Consider the following 22,404-nt stretch of genomic DNA (forward strand, 5'->3'; position numbering starts at 1 on the left):
CTTCTTAATTTGATCTAAAAATTAAATGAATATTGATACCCCAAAATTGGTAATTTTAATTCTTTTGATGACAGTGTGCTTGGTTTGGGGATTTTTAATTTTTCTCAGAAAAGCTATTTCGTACTGTACATTGTCTACATACAGTAAATTGTTTTGTCTATAATTAGGTTGTGCTTTGTTTTGCCTAAGGTTAGTATGCTAACCCCCTCCCCCTCGAGACCTTGTACAACTGTACAAGGTTGATAAAAATTAGATTCGCTTGATTGTATGTTTCTAAAGAGTTGTTGAGGATTTAATTTGTAGAAATGTTTTCTCTTGTTGCACCAGGAAGGTTAATTTAGTTCAATGAATGTTACGTTGCTACTGAGAAATTATGCCCTACACATGTTTATACATCTTGTTGTGACATTTATCTTGTCTCTTATCAGACCCACTTATCAAAATCTGTCAAGGTGTTTTATGTTGTCAGGAAATTGTTTTTATCTTTGTCGCTATCATTTGAATTTAAAATGAAATGTTGTTGAATAGATATAAAATGATTTGAAACATGACTCTGATACACAAAATCTTATAACCGTGGGTAAGATGCATCAATGTTCTTAATGTTTTCGTCTAACATTAAGTTTTTAAATTTGACTAGTTCTATAGAACCAGAACTGTGTTGACAACTGGAAGAAGTAAAATGCTATTAAACACATGGCATGATTCTTTTTTAAACTATTTTTTGGACAAAACCGGACTTTGATTTTTTGGCAGACTGATTTTGTCCTTGTCCGGCCACACGCGCAAGTACATGATTTTGAAAATATAAATGTTTCTGTATAAAGTATTTTTTGGACAATATCATGGGTTTTTTTTGTAATATTTGCAACTATCCCAGTAAAACTCAATACTAAGCATCAGTTTTATATCAATTATGAATTTAATCAAAATAAAACATTTTTGTGACATTTACTCCCTTAAACATTATTCTATGACTGAATATAGACGCACAGGCACTCACACCTATGGTTTTGGATTATGGGCGTACAAAAAGTAAAGTTACTCCAAACCGAGATTGAACCGAGACCTGGATAATCATGGCGATGCTATATAGGGAAATTCAGAGGGAAGTCATAAATACTACCAACACAAAACCTGCAATAAAACAATTGCAATTCTAAAAAAGACTGTTGGATGCTGTGAATAAAATTGTTACCGTACTGCATTTTATATATTTAGCTTGAATGATTTAGTGAAGCCTCAAATTGGAAGATTACACACAATGACCATTACCTACACGAGCGTCCTGAGCGACCCGTGACACTTCGCCCTTCAAGTACTGTTGTATAGCAGACAACCTAACCTATCAGATAATAGAGGCTTTTAATTTTGCATTGAGTGTTTTGCCCGTCATAGATTTTAAATTGAAAATTTTGGATTATTGTTTACACTACTACTAAATTTTATACAAAGTGGGAACTTTTATGGTCCTACTAGTCCTGAGTAAAATTTGATGCCCAGAAGCCAAGTTGACATCTACAATCAGGAGAGGGTTGTAATTTTATGACGTTGATAAAGTTGTGATTAATTTTGTACCTTATCAATTTGTCTCTAATATGTTGGATTTAAGACCTTCTATAGTTAGAATTGTCATACGGCAAGTGATTTTGCATCGTAGATTCATTCATAGAGTTGTGTAAAAAGAACTCACCCATTATAAGAGATTGTACAAAATGACACTTAATCTACCTTTGTTTTACTAAATCTTTATAAGATTGGATATATTGATAGAAATATTATTCTTAACTAAATTGTTGGCCTATGAATGTTAAATTTTCCAAGCCAAAATATAAAATTTTACCTGAAGCTATACATTCTTTAGAATTTTATCAGTTTTTTTTTTTTTTTTTAAAGAAGTCTATAATACTGCACAGAGTAAAACAGTTAAATCTATATACTAAAATATGCCAAAAATATTTTGCATCATGACCTTCAAATATCACACAGAGAAATAAAAAGGTTGGCTAAAAATTTGCACGATTCTTAGTAGATGTTTTGGATTATCTAAAAAAACAACAAACTATTTTATGAAAGACAAGTGTGTAAATGATACACGTGTTTTGAGCACTGATTGCAGCAATTACAAAATGGTTGAACAATAATTAAAGTTCCATTGCTCAAGGTCTGTTAAAGCTGTTACACAGCTGTTAGAACAGTTTGTTCTAGATGAGATAGTTGATATAGAGCTTGAAAGTTCTGGCTCATGTACTGTACATGCAAGTAATGGTTATGTAGTGTAAAAAGGTGATTTTAAAAATCATTTTTAATTTTTACAACTATTTTCAGGAGCGACTGCCTCCTCGCTTCGGGAGGATGTCCTCAGCCGCTGAGAGTAAGTTGTTCTTCAATTTTTTTTTAGTCAATAAAAATATTGATGAAATTAAATGTAACTAATTCCTGTAGTAAGTGTACGTTATTTTCACATTAAAATTTCTAAGACCTAATCTTCTGTAATATACACACAACAACAGTCACGGGACAGTAAAAATCAATCAAGATAGAGCTACAAAACTTGGGAAAATGTTTCTGGATATTGATAGCTATTTGTGTCTCAAGGGCGAAAAGTACGTTGATTAGGGAGTGGGAATGATCCATTCCTGCTCTAGAACAGCAATGAGGTATTTTGCTTGATGTTTAGGAATGGCAATGTGATCATTTCAATGCATTGGTAGGTAAACTTATTTTACACACATTATTCAGTGATACTACTTCCAGCGGCAGGGCTTGCTAGGAGCCAGAAGAAAATCTTTAAAGTAAGCATAGGTTGATATGTACTCGTACATCAAATTTAAGGTCTTTACTATTAAAATATAATGCTGCAAATTTGAACTCAAACGGACAACCAGTCAAAAATCGCAGCTGTTTAAAGATTTCTTGACACTCTGTCATTTTAGCGAATTTCCTTATAGGGAAGGGTAGCTATTACTGTAGGTGGCTCTGATAGACCTCTGGGCCCGGTACCGATATACTTGTCATTAGTATATTGAAGTGTTTTTTCACGATTATTAGTTATGGAGAAAATTCAAAAATTGTGAATTAAAAATTTCCAATGTTATTTTTATGGAATTTAAGTAACTTTTGCAGTTTGCTTGTTTATGGATGTGTGTTGATCAAATTTGACAAATTTATTCATCCCACCCTATACTATTAGCATTTGTTCAAAAAATACTTTATTTTTACCATTTCCATAACAGCAAACCAAAGTACTCGTTAAATCTAGGGTTATATTTAAATGGGAAAAATGTCTTGTTTATGGAAATATTTTGGTATGAATCTAATTAGACATTTTGAAATTCGCTACTGCAGGTTATATATTTTAATTTTTTTCTTGATTTTAAGAGGTTTTCAGAGGAACTATATTTTAAAGTAAGACTGCAGGACTGGGCAAAAATATTGTTTATTTTTTACAATACTTAACTACTTGTAGTTGTACCTGACATTTTGAAAGTGAGTATTTTGTTTTTTGTTTTAATTGCTTTAGTACGTAACTCAGAAAATAAACGTCATAAGTGCATGTAATTATAATTAAAACAACTTAATGATGATCAAAGAATTAGCAAATGATGATTTAGTTGACTCAAGTCCAAATCATGTTTAATAATGACTGATACTGTGATACAAAATGACTCATCAAAAATATTGAATCAGGTACCGTACTGTAAAGACCACAGTCATACAAGCAGATAGCTAAACTTTTTACCATCATGTACATTTTTGTTAAGCATATAAGAAAAAAAAATGAACTAGGGACTACTTATTTGCAAAATGATACTAAAATTGTCATATTTCATAGAATGTTTGATATATACGTAATGAAGTATTTGATTGATTGCCTCAAAATATAATAAGTAATTTGTAAACAAAACAATTCCAACATACTTCCACCTAAATAAAAAAATATTTGTTCTTATAATCAGAACACTCCGATAAATTTAGGTCCCAGCTTTCAAAATGTGCCCACAAAGCTTAATCAAAAGAATATAAATTAAAAACTACCTAAAGCCTCAAAGACACTAGCATTATCGTTTTCTTCAGTTTTTTTTTTATAATTTGGTTTTGAAAGACGAGTATATTTTTAAAATGCACTCAGATAGAAAATCTGTGACCTAATTAATGTCACATAATGTCAAAACCTGGTAAAACACTTCATATACAAGGTTCCCTGTGCTGTAGCAGCAAACCTAAGTACTCATTAAACCTAATGTTATATAAACAAGGAATAAATCTGATTTTTTTTTTTTCAAGGATATATTTTAGTGAAACCCAATCAGGCAAATGGAAATTCACTTAGTCTGCAGGTTTGCTGGGACAGGGGTATTTTGTAACGGTGTTTTTTGCAGAGCAGCTGTAAAATAAAACTACTTCTTTACTTAACATTTTGTTTACAGACAAAGCATATAGCCTGTTACCTGTTATAAAAGTTTACTTTCTTCTGCTAGTTGATCCTCTGGTCACAAGGTTACTTTTCATTGCTAATACATAATAACACATTTAAAAAAACTTTTCTCTTCCCACAGTCACTTTATTCATAAACTGAGAACATAGCCAAAGTTTTACCAAATTCAATCAGTGTTAGCAATTTGACCTCCAAATTTGCAAAAATTGCATTGATTAATCCCGATTGAGCACTTGGATTCCAGCCATAAAATTCTATAGCTTATAATCACAAACTCATTGTTCATATGTAGTTCAGTGGCCCAGTGCCTCCTGTATGGAGGGCCAGTGGAGGTGCTGATATCCATGTGGCACTGGCAATGGCAGTGTTGGATAAGACACCTTCCAAGGCCACAGATTACAATGCCAGCCAGCCAATAGAGCGGAACACTTCCGCTGTTCCTGTCCATTCAAGCCTGCCATTTGTTCAGATTAATCACTATCATGCAAATAATTTACTTCCTCTCCACCCTTAATTTTTAAAACTAAATTATTGCCATTTTAAAATTTGCGTCAAAACAAATACTGATACACAGAACCAGTCTTTCCATTTTATTTGCAAGATCAACCAATTGTTAATATGAGAATTAAAATTTACAGATGAAAAAACAAACAAGAAAAATGGAAAACTTTGGGAGGTGGAAGAATCTAACTATCTTAATCATGGAGAAGAAGATGAAATGGTAAGTTACAAAACTACTGTAATACGTCCAAAAGTTTTGGAATTTTTGGCAAAGTTTGGAACTAAATGCTTTGAACTTGAAATAAACAAAACATCAAAATTTATATTAGATGTATCTTTGTTGTTGTTACCTGAGTTCTTGTAGGTAAGATGGTTGTGTTACCCTATACATTTTGCCACCTTGTGCCGTGTGTCATCTTAAGGGACCTTCTTTTGTGCATCTTCTCATCACTAATACTATAGACTATATTTACAAAATGTACCCATAAGCGGTCAATAGTATCGCGGTTGTGTCGTTCGGACAACGATATGATGGACACATGGCAGAATCACGGCGAGAAAACCTTTCTGCCTCCGTTTTGTTTCTTAAACTGGGGGTGTTGGCATTTGTGCCGTCCGATGGTTGAGGGTAGTTTGGACTTGGTTTATGGTAGAATGATTTGATCTCTGTTGTAGTGTTGCTAGTTTATTGCTGTGTTTCAAGTTTTGTCTGTTTCAATGTCGAATATTAGTTTGAAAATTGTAGAGCTGGTGTAGTCACTCGAGGTAGCAGAATGCTACCTCATGACACAAACATCTTACCTACAATAAAAAAAATAAAAATAAATAATTCTAATATCATTCAAGTCATTAAAACTGGGATGGCAAACAAAAAACAAAATTTGATTCTCGTATGTGAAATAAAACCTCTTTTTGTGACATAAAAAAATGTCATTCTGTCATTTTTGTAAGGTAAACCTAAAGCCGCGATGACACGAGGCCAGTAGAGCAGACAGGTTACTTGCCTCTAAAGTATTGCATGTTACCTGAGGCAAGTAACCTGCCCGCCAACTTGGCCTCATGTAAATATGGCCTTATAGACAGCCTCATCTGTTGGATAAACCTGAATTGTGAAAAAATTTGATTGACCACGCATCTCATGAACAAACTTTTAATTTTCATATAAAATGTACTGAAACCACATAATTTTTAAATGATTTCAATGAAATGTGTGAAATGTGAAATGTAAGTTTTAATTGATCCCTTCTCTGAAGATTTTGATTGATTCATCGATTGTGCAGGTTCTTTATAGGTACACAGCTATCCACATTATAAGATTTTTGTACATAACAATATTTACAACCAATATTTGCTTGTATTGCAGGAGATCTACGGATATTGCCTGAGCCGTATACACAATACAGTGATGTGGATGTTCATCTTCCTCTCACTGGGGCTGTTACGACTCGTCTTTCATTGGTGGCCTGAGTGGATGCTCTTCCTCTCCCACAAACGATGTCCGCTGGCTCAGGCTGAAAAAGTATTGGTTTTGGTACGTAAAGAAATGATCACGGATAATCCAACGGATTCTTTTGAGAAAATAAACATGTTTTTTGTCCTTAATATTCACCAGTGTTAATCTATGTTTTAAAAATATTCAAGGTGAATTTTAGTGTTCATGGCGATTAAAATGTTGCAAGAAGGAAAAGCATTTATAAGTGTAAAGATGGTGTAAATATTTATGTTTTTTTATTTCTTTAATTAAGTTACCTCGGATAGAAACAACAAAACAAGAACATAAAAAGTGTAATAAACTGTAATCAAATAATAGACACATTTCGTAATGTTTTTGTACTATTTATTAAAAAAAGTCAGCAAAGAACACGTCAGTATGAGCTCTATGAATGATACCACTGAAATAATGTTTTATTTGATTTTTCTTTTGTTATTATTCAGTTTTACCCATTTATTTTCTACTCATTTCAAATAATTTTTATTTTTTTATCATGATTTTTATTTAAATCATCCAAATGATCAGTTTTATAGGTAGATTTTGAAAGTTTTGTAGCAGTAACAGATTTGTCAGAGATTGGAGTTTAATTTTGTTAAATTAAATGAAATTTAAAAGGTTTACATTTTGATACGATCCACTTGCAAAAAAATTGGGGAGCGAGCTGGTCTAGTGGTTAGAGCGTGGGACTTCGGTTCCAGAGGTCCCGGGTTCAAATCCTGCCAAATCACCAATGGATTTTATCCATGTGATAATGCCGCAACCCCTAGGTCTAGCCTGAAGTAATGTAAAAAAGAGTTCCTGGATCGTGCCTAGCGTCCTAGGACAAAAAAAAAACAAAAAAAAAACTTGCAAAAAATTCAATATTTTGTGACCTGTTCCATTATGTTGTAGGACAGATATGAAAAACGGTTCACTTCATTGTTCATAAAAGATGTTAAAAGGATGTCTGCAGTTAATCAAAGGTAGGTATGTGAACTTGTCAACAATTAATTATTGAGTATACTAATTAAGATGAGATAGATTGTCTAATATTAGAAAATGTCGTAATATTTAAATAAGGTACCATACATTAACTGAAACAATAATAGCAGTTCTAGCTAAACAAGCAATTGTATCTCATTATTTATAGTGAGTCGGTGGCTTAGTCGGTGGCGTCGCTGACTTCGGGCCCAAGGCAGCGATGTCGTGGGTTCGGATGCTGGTCACTGCCGAAAACATTTTATCTGTACAGTTCACCTTTGTACTATACCGGCTCACTCCTTGCTTTGCTGTATACGATTTTTTCCCTTGTCTGTGATACGATCCACGCACGGGCGGTTAGTATGTGGACGGGTAAGGTAAGAGGCCGCCAACCTCTTTAAAAAATTTTTACTCACAAAATGTTGGGATGGTTTAACAACATCTCCAACATCAACAAAGTCTAGTCCCTTACTGATATTCTGGTTCTCCTGGTACTTTCTTTTTTCCATTAATACCTTTTGTGGTACCAGTAACATTTGATGAGAATTTACAACCGATAATTAATGTAAAACTCTTGAATTTGAATTTGAAAAACATCCTCATTTCAAGGTAGTTTGAGAACTAAAATTCAAAAACCCCAAATTTTTGTTCTAGTAAAGCAGCACAAAAACTGTAAAGTCATGACCTTATCTTAGTTTACAGGAAGGACAAGATCAGTCTGAGCCTATGAAGCGGTTAGATCCTTATCAGCTGTCAAGGGCGAAGAAGAGTCATCCCATAGAGGTCTTCGAGATCCACCTGGCTAAATCTGCCATAAAAGGTAAACTGTTCTTTACCTGGCTTGACTCACTATTATAAGAAATGATTGTAAAACATATAAGATGGTACAATGTCAATACCAACTAATTCATAATTGAAGCTAAATACCTTTTAGATTCATTTGGCACTTCTTGTTTTACAGAGGTGGAAGAAATACGAGCCATATGGGTGAAGAAGTTATGTTACATTTGGGACGAGGACAAGAACAGTTTTCTTAAGCTTGTGGGTTTAGACCAGGGAGTAACTAAGAGTCAGCTTCATGAATATCATGGATTGGACCACAAGGAACAATACATGAGGTACCAAAACTATACTAGCATGAAGTATTTCAAAATGTCAGTTTAGTAGAAAATCCTACTTTAAAAAATCAACAAAATTCAGTCACAAATGAGGCACACCTTGACTTCTATCATTATCTGTAACAGGAAAACAGTTTACAAAGTCATTAGCATTCCTATTTAATGACTTAAAAAATATTGTGTATAGAACCGCAGGGCACAGAAGCATGTCCTAGAATAATTTACTTTTACTCCGTAAGACTCCGAAAAGTATTGTTAGAGTCTACTTACGGGTGGAATATTTTACGCTAGTATCATTATTATCATCATTATTAATTGAAATGATTTTATATCATGATGTGAATAACATTTTAAGATCAATTGAGGTAAGATCAATTTTAAGGCAATTGAAAGCATTGGGAGGCACGATGCTTCGAAGTGTTAAATGACTCAACTCAAACTGTGAATTACATGCATGTAGAATAACTGTTAGGCACTGCTGTTAACTGAGCCCGTTGTAAACTTATTTTGAATCAGAAATAAAATTTACATATTCAAGTTAAATTTGTTTATTTATTATTGCATAGTAAATTTTGCAATTGTTATTTGGATCTATCACTATTGTTCACTTATTTTTCTAGACATAGGAATGAGTCAGATTCAACTTAGGTCAGGCTAAAAACGTGCTGAAAGTTATACATTGACTTTAAAAAACTTTTAATATGTTGTCAGCTGAAGCACATGTTAGTATAGCTTTTACCTACGGCCATTATTTTTAATAGCCGTTTGAGTTCAGTTCCTAGAATTTAAAAGATTCACTTACTGTAACAGCATTGTTTACTTACTTAACAGCATTGTTTTACTTAACAACATGACCAATGGGTCAAGGGCCAATGAGGTTCAAGGATTTAGAAAATAGAATTAAAATTGTAATATGCCTCGAACTTCAACTAATCAGCTGTTAAGACTAATTTAATTTTTAGGTGGTGCAATTAGTGTTTGGTACAATGATTCGTTGCATCACTGTCAGTGGCAATAAGAGGTTATAAACGAAAACCTCTCTTAGAAGTTATGAGTAGTGTTTGTTAGTAATTGAAAAACTGTCTAAGGTAAAGTAGTGTATGCAACTCGCGTAAATAGTGTTGGCGACACTCGAGAAGTGTTTAAGGCACTCACCAAGGCTCGTACCTTAAATTTCTACTTGTGTCGTATAACTCTACTATAAAGATTTAAAATAAAACTGTTTTCGGCTGTTTATTGTTTAAAAATCGGTATGATATAATGAAAAAATGTATGCATCATATTGATTCATATCGTTTGATGTAAACTATCTAACATTTATTTTTTTGTTAATTCTTCTTTGGTTTTTAAACTTGAATAAATGTTACTAAAATAACTCAGAATAACTAAATCTTTTGATTTGTGTCATTCCAGGAGAGTTATCTACGGAAAGAACGAAATCCTCGTAAAGCTACAGACAATCTTAACTTTGATCCTGTTGGAGGTGTTAAATCCGTTTTACATCTTCCAAGTTTTCACAATTTGTGTATGGTTTGCTGAGAATTATATCTACTACACTTTTGCCATCATGACCATGTCATTGTTCGGAGTGTCATCTGCAGTCATACAAACACATCAGGTAAATCAATTTGGATATTTTCAATCAAATAATAATTAATGTTACATGTACAGTAATGTGGATTGGGTGAACACTGGATAGAAATTATGTAAAAGGTTTGGAATGGTCAACGTTTTGTTCTCCATCAAAAGGTTACCAACTTGAAGCCTGTCCGGCCAACAACTTTGACCCAGCTTCAAGCCTTGCATTCTGTGCAATCAGATGAGTTTGAAAATCTCATCAGTCTTTTTTGTAGGGAGCAAACTTGACATTCAAGTTCAAAAGGGTGTCAAATCCCACAGAGGTGAGAAAAGGTGCAAGTAAAGCTGTTTGAGTCTTTGCTCTTGATATGTAAAGGATTTGTCAATACTGTGGCAACCATCCTTTTTGTTGTGGGTGTATTTGGTAGAAGTAAGAGTTATTTGGGTAGAAAAGTTGTTTAGAATTATTGTGTCTAGGTAAGCTACCAATTGTTGAGTCAAAAGTAGGTACTTGTGAATATATACTTGACTTTGACTTAGTAACTTAAATTTTTTGTCTGTTCAGAACCAGAAGAACTTGCATCGTACTGTACATGCAACAGATATTGTGACAGTTCGACGCGGCGACGGCAGCTACGAGGACATCCCCACTACCCACCTGGTGCCTGGTGATGTCATTGTGATTCCGACGCATGGCTGCTTAATGCATTGCGATGCTGTGCTACTCGTTGGCAACTGCATTGTGAACGAAAGCATGCTAACTGGTAAGGTATAGCAAGAAGGAATTTAAGAAATGGAAGGACGGTTTGTGTTGTAGAATGAATTGTTGTACTAACCAATTGTTTACTTGAACCAGATGGTTAGAGCACTATTATGTTTCAGGTGAGAGTGTACCAGTAACTAAAACAGCTCTTCCCAACGAGAATGTTTTGTACTGTGAACAAGAAGATGCCAACCACACTCTCTTCTGCGGCACTAAGGTCTTGCAGACTCGCTACTACGGCAATGAGAAGGTCCATGCAGTCGTGGTACGCACAGGCTTCCTAACCTCCAAAGGATCTCTCGTCAGATCTATCCTCTACCCTCCTCCTGCAGACTTCAAGTTTGATCAAGACTCGTACAAGTTCATTTGGATCCTGGCTTTCATAGCGCTGATTGGACTAATCTACACAATAATCATAAAAGTAAGTAATAGTTTAGAACGTTTCCTAAAGATGGTACAGAGATTTAATATGGGAATGAAAAGTACGGTTTTTCATTGTCAGAGGTGCCGATAGCTTTTTGATGCTTCAAAATTGGACACAGATGTCCTTGATCATTAGATTTTCAATAAATGATCCTGGATGAGGAAGCCGGTCGATCTTAGTCAATTAAGCTATACAGATCATCTTAGACCTTATTCACTCAATTGCCTACATTCATATTGAATGCACACTTAAGTAAATAATATTCTTATTAAAGCGATATGGGATGACTGTGCTCTTTCAACTAAAGTATGTTGTGCTGAAAATATACTTGTGACGAGCAAGGAAGAGCCTGCGAGCGGCGAGCACCGTGTGGAAATTCCTATCGCACAGGGCACTCTTTCTTCACTAAGAGCGTTATAGTACATGAGGGAGAGAGAGAGGCGGTGTTGGACTTTGTCCTAGACACCAGCGACTATTGCTAGACACCACTTAAGTATATGCCATTGAATGGTTCCACTGTACCTTATTTCTCTGTGGATGCGCCAACTCTTTAACCAAGACAATATGGCAGGAGACATTTTAATGTAGCATCTTTAATGTCACATCAACTATTGCACACACTATCTAAAACCAGAGATGAAATTATAATTTTATATCGCAGCACACTTTGTGATGGGCTCATTTGAATGACAATTTGAACTTTTACTGGCTACAGCTGGGTCCATAGGTGTCTGGTTCAGTATCCTAAATTCAATGGTGTAACCAACAAAGCCAAGTCCTAAAAGTTTCTCCAAATGCTGGTATAAGTATATTCTTTAGAATTGTAAGCCAGTTATATAGAAAAATCAAAACGGAAGAGGTCAAAATACAAATTGTAGTTGCTAAAACAATTCAATCACAAATACTTTCTCAAGAGCGATTATATTTTTATCTTGATAATGTGTGTTATTAAATTGTTATGCATATTACAGAGCAGTAGGGGTCTGCAGCCAGGTGACATTATCCTGAAGGCATTGGACATCATCACTATAGTCATCCCACCGGCCCTGCCGGCCACGATGACCATCGGCAAGCTGTATGCCCTCAGTAGACTCAAGAAGTACCAGATATCCTGCATCAACTCTAGAGTGATCAATGTGTCCGGCTCCATCGACTGTGTGTGCTTTGACAAGGTATGAGCGCTGAAATGAGTAATGTGTTACTCATAATAATGGTTTTATTGACAACATTTTATTTTCTACAACAATTAGCCATTTTCTACACCATAAGTTTATTTTTGGTCTTATTAATTACTACAAATGAAACTATCAGCACAGTAAAAAAAAAAATTATAGTAGTTTCTAGTTTCTGGTACATTTGGTTGATTTAATTTCACCCTTTTGGCTTGTTAGTTGTTGAATTATCAATCGTTACAGTAGTATAGCAAGAAAGAATTTAAGAAATGGAAGGACGTTTTGTGTTTTAGAGCTCCTACCCAAGATGCAAGTGAATACAGGTTCTTAACCCCACAAATTTTTAAATTTTTATCATTTATTTTGGAATTTTTTTGGCCGTGAAAAAATATGATGTAGGCTACAAAACATCAAGACAACATTGATGAAGAATATCAGAAAACTAGGGACGATAAAATTGCTCATATAAAAAATGTACCAATTGCATTTTTCAAACGTAAAATAGTTAGGTGTAGAAATTACTAAAATGACTTTCATTTACAAAATTATAAATAATTGGTGAAGTTTTATTAGTTTTCATATTTTTTCAGTGTTTTAAAGTTTGATTTAAATCTTTGCTGAAGGCGCTGACTACGACTTAATTTCTTTTCTTCCCGAGGGGGATGTAGGGCTGCAACAAAAGCCTTCCACACTTGATTCTGGGCCATCCTCTTTAATTCGCCCAAGCTCCTACTTTCTTCCTCGATTTCTTTCTGTGCTGAACAACTATACTTTTTACTTATTGTATGTAGTAGCAGACGATGTATTGACGAGTGTGGATCCAGACAGGTACACTTACGGAGGACGGGTTGGACATGTGGGGTGTCGTACCCGTAACAAACTCTCACCTCCATCCACCAGTCAGAGACGTGGCCAAGATGCCGCTCACGCCACTCTTGTATGGAATGGCGTCCTGTCACTCGCTCACCATCATTGACGGCGTCGTCTGCGGCGACCCACTCGATGTAAAGGTAAGGAGAAAACGTGGTTCACCACTTAACTGAAGTGTACTTCTGTATACTGTTGCTTTTGAATACAGTTGATTTTCCATGTACACATTTCGAGTTATCGTACTTTTGCAAATGGTTCTAACGGAAATTTTAGTGAGTATAAATGATACTGAGTGCTAATTACAGATCTTTGATTTAGAAAATTCTGAGTTAGCAGAGCGCAAAAAACTCAACAATATTTCTCTGGTTGTTCAGTGACAAAAGTTTTCCTTGCACTTAAATCCCTCCTTGCCTATTAGGGTTAAATGACACTCTGAATACCTACTTTAAGTGGGCTTTTCAAGCTTGTTTAGAAATAACAGGCATCTGGAAATTTACTCTAGGTTTAAACAAAGCAACTGAAGGTTGCTGGGCATTTTCCTCCAAGGCGTGATAAATTGTCTATTTCTAATCACTCCATCCTTACAAGTCTCTATTTTTCACTGGTTGTATGTTTCAATGGAAAATGTCTTTCTAGAATCCTCCTATTCCACACCAGACATGAATATCCTGTTGCATTTGTCCAGTAATACTAACTACATTGATTAATGTATTGTTCCAGTTGTTTGATTCAACTGGTTGGATATTTGAAGAACCGGAAATTGCAGACACCTCGAAATATGACCTCATGGTACCTTCAGTGGTGCGTCGTCCTTTAAATAAGCAAACTGATGATGAACAGGTAATTAAATTCACTCTGATTAAAAAATTAGTGTCAACGTCAATCCACCCACCTTTTGACAAAGGGCATGTCAATCTTTTTACTGAAATTATCTTCAATATTTAGATTTTGCTTTTGAAACTCTTCACGAAATATGTACTTTAGTTACTAACAAATCTTTGTGTTGTTTAATGTGTTTTTCCATTGTGAAGTTATTGCCTCCAAAAAACAACTATTTGTGTTCTCTTCAAAATTAATATAACTCATATGAGCATTAAGGTTGGTTTAAGAAATCTGAGCACATATTTGAGCAACAAATCTTTTTTCTAGTTAAGAACAGGCTATTTTAAAATTAGTAACCATAAAAAAGATATGTAATTAAATACATGACTAGTGGCTTGTAGGGACATAAGTCCCTTAAAAGCTCAAATGTAAAACAACTTTTTGCAATACCGGTATTTAAACAAACTCAGGATAACATTATCTATGTGTCAGAATAGGCATCCCTACACCATATCTTTTGTGTAAAAACCAGTTTGTTGTTCTTCTTTGTTTGCTTTTGTTGATGTCATTTTCAATAAATAATTTGAATCACTCCAGTGGTTTAACATGAAAAGGCAGCAAACATATCATTGTTTGTGAAAAAAAAACTGGTTTACTAAGGTAGCTTTGGTCTTGTGGTTAATGAGGATAAATAAAAGCTTCCCTGTTTGGAATTTTAAAAATTCATTGGAGGTTCGCCTTCAGATGAATTGAAGACGCCTGCAATTTTATCTGCAGTAGGCTTATTATACCTACGACGATCCATATTTATCCTGTCTACAAACCTAAGTTCTAATTCACTGTCACCTTGTACAACCATTTCTTCCGAAGCTCTTTAGTAAATTCTACAGTACCTAGTTATTGTTTTAGCCTTTGGAGATGGGTATTATCCACCAGTACCAATTCTCATCAAAACTACAAAGAATGAGCGTGATCACTCGACAGCTCGGCTCCAGGGATTTGACGGTTTATTGCAAGGGATCTCCCGAGATGATACAATCGTTGAGCAAACCACACTCGGGTGAGCAAACCAATAATTAAAATCTAAAAAAGTAGCAAAGAAATGAAGTTTGAAGCAGTCCCATTTTTTACAAGTGACCAAGCTTGCAGAAAAGATTTTTCCATTACGCAGACAGACAGCCATTGTATCACCTAGGAGGTGCAGTTTGTTAGAGATTATTATCCCTAAAATAACAAAAATCATGTTGACGATGGATTGAGTTAAAACTCTTCTAGATACACATTACACACAATAAAGTACTGCAGACATGAAAGTTTTATCTGGCCTTAAATGTTTTAGGAACAATAGGTACCACGGGTTTAATAAATCATTATATTTGGACTATTTTTAATTTCAAGGGTTTCAGTGATTGTTTATTCTAATTGTTAAAAGGTGTTGTAATGTGCAAAAATTACTATGAGTATGTTTTGTTGATATGGTTTTAGAATGGGGTTGTTCTACACCAGAATTGTATACCTTCTTTTCACTAGTAATATGAAATTATCATTTTAAACATTGTAGCTACAGAAATCAGTTAAAAACAAAACGACATACAACAAACTACTCAATTTAAGATCCATAATAAAAGAACCGATTTTTGTGTGTGGGAAATTCAGTGTATAAAATTGTTAAAAAAAGATTTATAAAAAACCTTTATATTTCCCATCCTTCTTCCACTAATGAATTACTGATCTGGTTTAAGGTGATGTCCCTATTTATTAATACTCCTCAATAACACACCCTGATATAAAATAACATTATTATTTTTTTATTCCAGTTCCGCCGAACCTAATGTCAGCGTTGCAGGAGTACACGGAACAAGGTTACAGAGTGATAGCTATCGGTTACAGAGTTCTGGAAGAGTTGGATTATGTCAAGGTACAAAAGATGAGCAGGAATGAAATCGAAAAAGATTTAGAATTTTTAGGTCTCATCATAATGGAGAATCGGCTGAAACCTCAGACAACTGGAATAATCAGCATGTTGAAAGGAGCGAGAATCAAAGTGGTTATGGTCACAGGTACGTTAGGTTATGGATAATTTTATTTTTATTTTTAGCGATCGTTGTAGTATATAAGTAATATGATGGTTTTAGATGTGGTCCATATAAGGAAAATATACTATTACGCCAGGACCAAAGTAGTGTAAAACCAATCTCAAGTGTTTGTTTTTTCTACTCATTTAAACTCATGTCATTATTTGTTTTCACTATTGTTACTTTCTCACAACTGTATGAGCTAAACCAAAACGTAACAAATAATTAAGTTTTCAATATCATAATTTGACATAAAATATATAAATCAATAAAACTACAGATAAGATTTTTATGAGGTAATATGCTTTCAAATAATTGTGTAAAAACAACATATTATGTACCCCAAGTGTATACATTTTGTATTGGTCATATACCTACCTAAGTTCATAAAAAAAAATTGAGCTCAATAGGTAAACTAGTTTTGCAAAACTAAATGACTAAACTTATAAAGTCTCTCAGTAAAAAAAAAATAAAAACACTTGTTATAGTACAAGCCTGAGATACGGTATCATTCAAAAATATTTGAACACTGTTATATAGAGAAATATGTGTATGCAATTTAGTTAACACTTCATAACGTTACTCAAAATAATTTTTTTAATTAGAATTTCGTTCTAACATGGTGAACGATAAGCTAATGGAGGCCAAACGATATGGCGTTCTACCAATCTGCAACACCCATAAATTGTTCAATCTCTCTTCCAGATTTCAAATGTCTATTCCAAAATTACACATTTAAATTGACAGAGGCTCAGAGTTGCAAAGATTATACAAGCTAAGCTATTTGATATAAACTTGTGATTTCACAAAAACTGTTGAAAATATGTTTTTAAGTATTCAAACTATAGTCCAGTATTATGAAGCCGATTATTTATTTTGCAGGTGACAATATTCTGACAGCTGTGAGTGTTGCGAAAGAATGTGGAATCATTGAGGCAGGGGAAACTGTTGTAGAAGTTATTGCAGAGGAGGAAAACAACTGCAATCCACCACAAATTCTATACTCTTGTGGTGGCAGCCTTCTTAAGGTATAAGATCAATCAACATCGTAAAGTAATTGGATGGGTTCCACTTTAAAAGACTACACTTTTTACACTATGATAATGTTCAGTGATGTGAAATAGTACATTATCTTACATCGTTACTAGTCGAGTCCTGAAAATAGGTGTTTACCGGACGAGTGTGGTCGTTCCCTTATGAGACGAAGTCGAGTGCGTGATTACAATATGAGTTTGGTAAACACATTTTGGACAAGTGACGTACGATATTTTATGCCATAGGCCTACTACTCTAAGTTAAATTAACCATACAAAATCCTTCTATATTCTCCCTGACTAAAGGAATAACAATCACTACTCATAACCTCTGATAGAGGTTATGTTTTTCTTTATAACCCCTTGCAAATTCTAGACTGGGAGGTTCGTTAAAACAGTGTAATGTGGTGTAAACTTATTTCCTTAATGTGAAACAAATCTATTTAGTAACTATAATAATATGAAGAGAGGTCCTCATTCCTTTATGATAAAAAAAAAACATAAAACAAATTTAATGAGAAGCTTATTCAAAGGGTCCGCGGAATTGGCTAACTCTGGAACTCGCTAACCCCTTGCTAAACGCCCTATCTTGGTCGATGAGAGGAACTCGCTAACTTGTTCGGTTTCGGAATTGGCTAACTCCGGAACCCGCTAACCCGCTCTAGAGCCGGGTTAGCGAATTCCGTCCACGTGCGGAAGTCGCTAACTCGGTCCCTCGGCAGAACTCACTAACTCCCAATCAGAGGCCTCGCGGGCCGTCCAATGGGAGCCAAGCACGAAGATTTTTGGTCAGTGTTGCCGAAAGTGTAGTACCTATATCGTATCGGTACCATAATGTCGTATCCTACGAATAATTAGGAGTAAGAGCAACGTTGTCGAGAAAATAAATATATTTAGAAGTATGTTTAATATTATTCTTATGATTATTAGGGTGGAAAATGCATTATAGTCTTACCATAAACTAACCAACACGAGTAAACTTTACATCCCATTGTAAACTTTGAAGCTAGTTTTTCATGTCTAGTTCATGTCCGATGATACTGATCGCTAGTGTCGACGAAATTGTGTTTCTATTATTTTATAGTTAACTTCATGATTTTTTCTTAACTGTTTGTTTATATAACTAGGGGACGTGTTTTTGGTTGTGATTAAAACGTTTTATTTGGTTAACTGAGGTTTTAAATGGCTGAAAACAATAAACAATTGTAAACAAAACACGACTTCTAAAGACAGTGCACCGGACAGAACTAACAATTGAGATAAAACATGAATGTACTCATATGTGAATTGTAGCTAAATTACTTTTAATATTTATTAATTACTGTATTTTCAAAAAGAATATTTAAATTTAATGAAATATAAATTAGTGAAGAAGAAAAACTATATTCAAAAATACCATTTTAAAATTAAATAGTGTCTAGGTAGGAAATATTTCTTTTGTACTGTCCAGTGTCCAGGTGTGAAGTAATTGTTGGAAGGAAAGCAAAAGAAAAGGAAGAAAATGTGCTTGTGGTGGAAGATATAGAGAGAGATGGATGTGGGAGCCAAGTCTCCAGTGATTTAAATATCCAAAATTGAAAATTAACATTCAGAATACATATAAATATTGAATATAAAGAGACATAAAGAAAGAAGAAAATCACTATTCAACAAAATTGGTAATATCAACCTCAATTAACACTTAAAAAACTCATCATCAATTTCCAACCACCACATTGTGAATTTACTAAATTCAAGTGACTTTCAAATTAAGAACTTATAGCCTAAATTTTAATTATTTAGCCTACTTTAGTACTGTATAAATTAAGTTAATTAGCCTATCAGAATGTCATACCCGGCACGAACCAACCCCTAGATTAAGATAATTTGCTCTCCAAATTGTTAACTAGCCTAGCCCATCAAAAAAAAACCTAAACCAAAATATAATTTCACTATCTTAGCCCAATGAGATTAATGTAATAGCTATAGAACCTAAATATATTTTATTGTAACTTTATTTTAATTTTATTATCTAATTTAAGTAAATTCATATTTTGAAATTCATTAATAAAGAGGAGTAGGTTGCAAAATGGCGTCCCAACGAGTGGGCTATTGAAAATTCTGATCTAGGCCTAACCTACGATTAACCTACACAATTTAAGATAGGCCCTAGTAACCAAATTAACACACAACTAACAAACCTTCAAATACACAAATAAAAAGTATATGCAACAACACAGGGAATAATCATTTATTTAATCAATATGAGTGACGATGACAAAAGGTACAATTTACGACCAAAGCCAAAGTTATCGTGGAAGGCAGCCGAAAATAATTTGCGTTACAATACCGACAGTGAATCAGACCCAGACGATAATTGTGGCGAATTAGCAAATGCTAATAAGCAAGATAATTTTGTGAACACCGTAAACAACATGCAATCAAACGACATGAACACACAGCACAACGAAGGACACGATCTACAAGAACACATTCATACACAAAGCGTCACTACTAGAACTAGAACAGACAACACAGCACTAGCAGACGCACAAGACAACGCCGCCATGACATCCGCATCGAATTCACACCAGCCAATGGGAACACAGGGAATGGTGGAACTGGAACGAGAACTGGACACAGCAGAAGGACTTGACATAGAGGAGAAGAAGAACGGCGGAGATGAATCGTCACAACAACAGACAGACAAATCAGCTGATGTGAGTGACGTCACTATGAAAGCCACCACACTGACATCGAATGAACATACGACTGGAGTCACAGACATCGCATCACTGCCTCTAACAGCTGCGAGTGAAATAAATATGAATGATTCTATTCTTCAATTAATGCGAATGGTTCAACAGAATAATGCATTAATAATTTCACAACACGACACATTAAAATTAGAAATACAATCTGAAATGTCAGAAATAAAATTACAAAATGATAATTTAAAATCAGAAATTCAGCGTGAAATTAAACAGTGCCAGATTTCCCTTGAAGAAAAAATCACCTCTGTTAAAACTAACCAAGAAAACATGCGTAAGGAAATGGATCAGATACAAATAACTCAGATTCAACATTCCAAAGAGATCCTTACAATGAAAGAAACGTTTAAAGCAGAAATATATGAATGTGATACCAAAATACGTGAAAATTTAATCCAAGACTTAGAAGAACAAAAATCCGAAATGAAGTCCATGATAATCCAAAATAATTCTCAAACTCTTGAAAAAGTGAATTTGGAAATACAAAAACAAAAATATGATATTCATTCACAGATAAACCAATTCAGGTTGGAACATGAACAACTAATAACAGCAAAATCAGAACAAAATGCCCATGAAATACAAAAGTCAATGATCATTATTGAAAATCAAGGTCAAGAAATATCAGCTATCCAACAGAATTTACAAAAACAAAGTGAACAAATTAGTGAAATAAAACAAAATACCACTAAACATGGACAAGTAACATCATCGTCCCCTCAACATATCTATGTTACATGTAACGGAAACTCTGGAATCGTGTCAGATATGACATTACCAAAATTCAATGGTAGAGGACATAACCCTAAAGAGTTCATTGCCAAATTATATAAATATTACAAGAAAAGTCTCCTTAAAAAGAATCCAAACGATGACGATGTTGAATTTTTAATCGACCTGATTGAAAATAGCCTAGAAAATCACGCTGCACGTTGGTTTAACCTAGTGAAACGTGACGTAAGTAATTGGGAATGTTTCCAAAACATGTTCGAAAGCAAATATTGGAATAAAGACACACAACGAGGAATCAGACAAAGACTGGAATCTGAAAAATATCGTAACAATGGTAATCTTTCACGATCTGAATATTTTGTCGAACGTGTCCTCACACTACAATCATTGACACCACCTCTTGATGAAGAAGAAATAGTGGATTGCCTGTGCGAACATTTCGAAGAACTAATCCAGAATGCACGACGAGTACAAAATATAACTACTATCCAAGGGTTTGAAGCCTTACTTTTACGGGAAGACATCAAAGATCAACAGAAGAAAAATCAACATAAACCATACATCTCAAACTTACATCAAAATCCGCAAAACAAATTCAACGAGCAATCACGAAGAAATGAAGATTATAATGATCCACATAAGAAAGAATGGAGGGGATCAGATTCAAATCGAAACCGTTACGATAATAGAACCTATCTTCCAAAGAACCAATACTACCGGACAGCACCTCAACCAAATGATCACCCTTATAATAGATATAACGACCGTAGGACAAATAATTATCAACCACCAGCGAATAACCAGACAAGTTCCAAACCCAATTACCACGTTAATCAAAATGACGGAAGGCGATATCCTACCCATGAACAAAAACAAATATGCCACATGACTATCGAACGAAGTCCAAATCAACCAAATATTTCCCCAACAACTCCTAACGAATATAAGGAGCCTTTAAACTGTTAGGCACTGTCGATAATAGTTGCCTACAATCAACATCAGAATCTAAATTAAATGAACAAAGATCTTCAGTGCCAAATATTAACAAAATCGGATTAAGTAGGCAAATTAATAATTATAAACCAAATGACGAAGACGCTCAAACTATATGTAATATCTATTGTGACCGAGAATTCCTACTTACAGAAGAACTAAGTCTTAATGAACAATGCTCATTAAAACAAATTCCAATTCATTATCCAGAAATCAAAATTAAAATTAATAATATTTCTGTAAATGCTCTTATTGATACAGGTTCAAGCGTAACGTGTATGTCTGAAAATTGGTACTCTGAGAACCAAATAAACATTGGCCGTCATGAACAACTACCAGTTGTCATTAAAACCGCTGTAAATGATAAATCAAAGAAAATATCAAAAATAATAATGTTGCCAATCACCATAGATGATCAAATCACGAACATTCAAATGTTGATTGTACCCAATTTAGTAAGACCTATTATATTCGGAATGGACGTGTTAAGCTCATGGAAAACTGTTATGGATTTCAATCAAGAACAAATAATAATAAATATAAATGATTCACAGAAAATATTAAAGTTTGACAAAGTTAGTACAGAAGGGATATTATGTCATATAATAAAAGAAAAGCGTAATAAAATAGCCAACAATCATAACAAATCACATATAACTTATTTTCATCCAGGCGATTTAGT

The 22,404-nt window shown here is 34.2% G+C and overlaps 1 protein-coding gene across 4 annotated transcripts in view; it reads left to right on the forward strand.

Annotated features, from left to right (window-relative positions):
* The window catches only part of LOC128988666 (polyamine-transporting ATPase 13A3-like), a 54,147-nt gene that overhangs the window by 23,162 nt on the left and 8,581 nt on the right, over positions 1 to 22,404 (forward strand). For 3 of the 4 annotated variants that reach the window (XM_054410170.1, XM_054410169.1, XM_054410172.1), the window contains exons 2-16: positions 2,329 to 2,374; positions 5,077 to 5,159; positions 6,303 to 6,470; positions 7,323 to 7,393; positions 8,087 to 8,211; positions 8,353 to 8,509; positions 9,923 to 10,127; positions 10,653 to 10,851; positions 10,970 to 11,271; positions 12,246 to 12,446; positions 13,271 to 13,456; positions 14,037 to 14,156; positions 15,048 to 15,198; positions 15,956 to 16,198; positions 17,096 to 17,241. In XM_054410170.1, the coding sequence (XP_054266145.1) occupies positions 2,356 to 2,374; positions 5,077 to 5,159; positions 6,303 to 6,470; positions 7,323 to 7,393; positions 8,087 to 8,211; positions 8,353 to 8,509; positions 9,923 to 10,127; positions 10,653 to 10,851; positions 10,970 to 11,271; positions 12,246 to 12,446; positions 13,271 to 13,456; positions 14,037 to 14,156; positions 15,048 to 15,198; positions 15,956 to 16,198; positions 17,096 to 17,241 (2,376 nt within the window). In that variant the 5' untranslated portion in view covers positions 2,329 to 2,355. Of the gene's footprint in view, positions 1 to 2,328; positions 2,375 to 5,076; positions 5,160 to 6,302; positions 6,471 to 7,322; positions 7,394 to 8,086; positions 8,212 to 8,352; positions 8,510 to 9,922; positions 10,128 to 10,652; positions 10,852 to 10,969; positions 11,272 to 12,245; positions 12,447 to 13,270; positions 13,457 to 14,036; positions 14,157 to 15,047; positions 15,199 to 15,955; positions 16,199 to 17,095; positions 17,242 to 22,404 lie in introns of those variants that run through there. The other variant, XM_054410173.1, reaches the window with a different exon arrangement.

This window comes from Macrosteles quadrilineatus, unplaced genomic scaffold (assembly GCF_028750875.1).
Source record: "Macrosteles quadrilineatus isolate MER2022 unplaced genomic scaffold, UCM_ALF_1.0 Scaffold_3__2_contigs__length_128488019, whole genome shotgun sequence".
NCBI lineage: Eukaryota > Metazoa > Arthropoda > Insecta > Hemiptera > Cicadellidae > Macrosteles > Macrosteles quadrilineatus.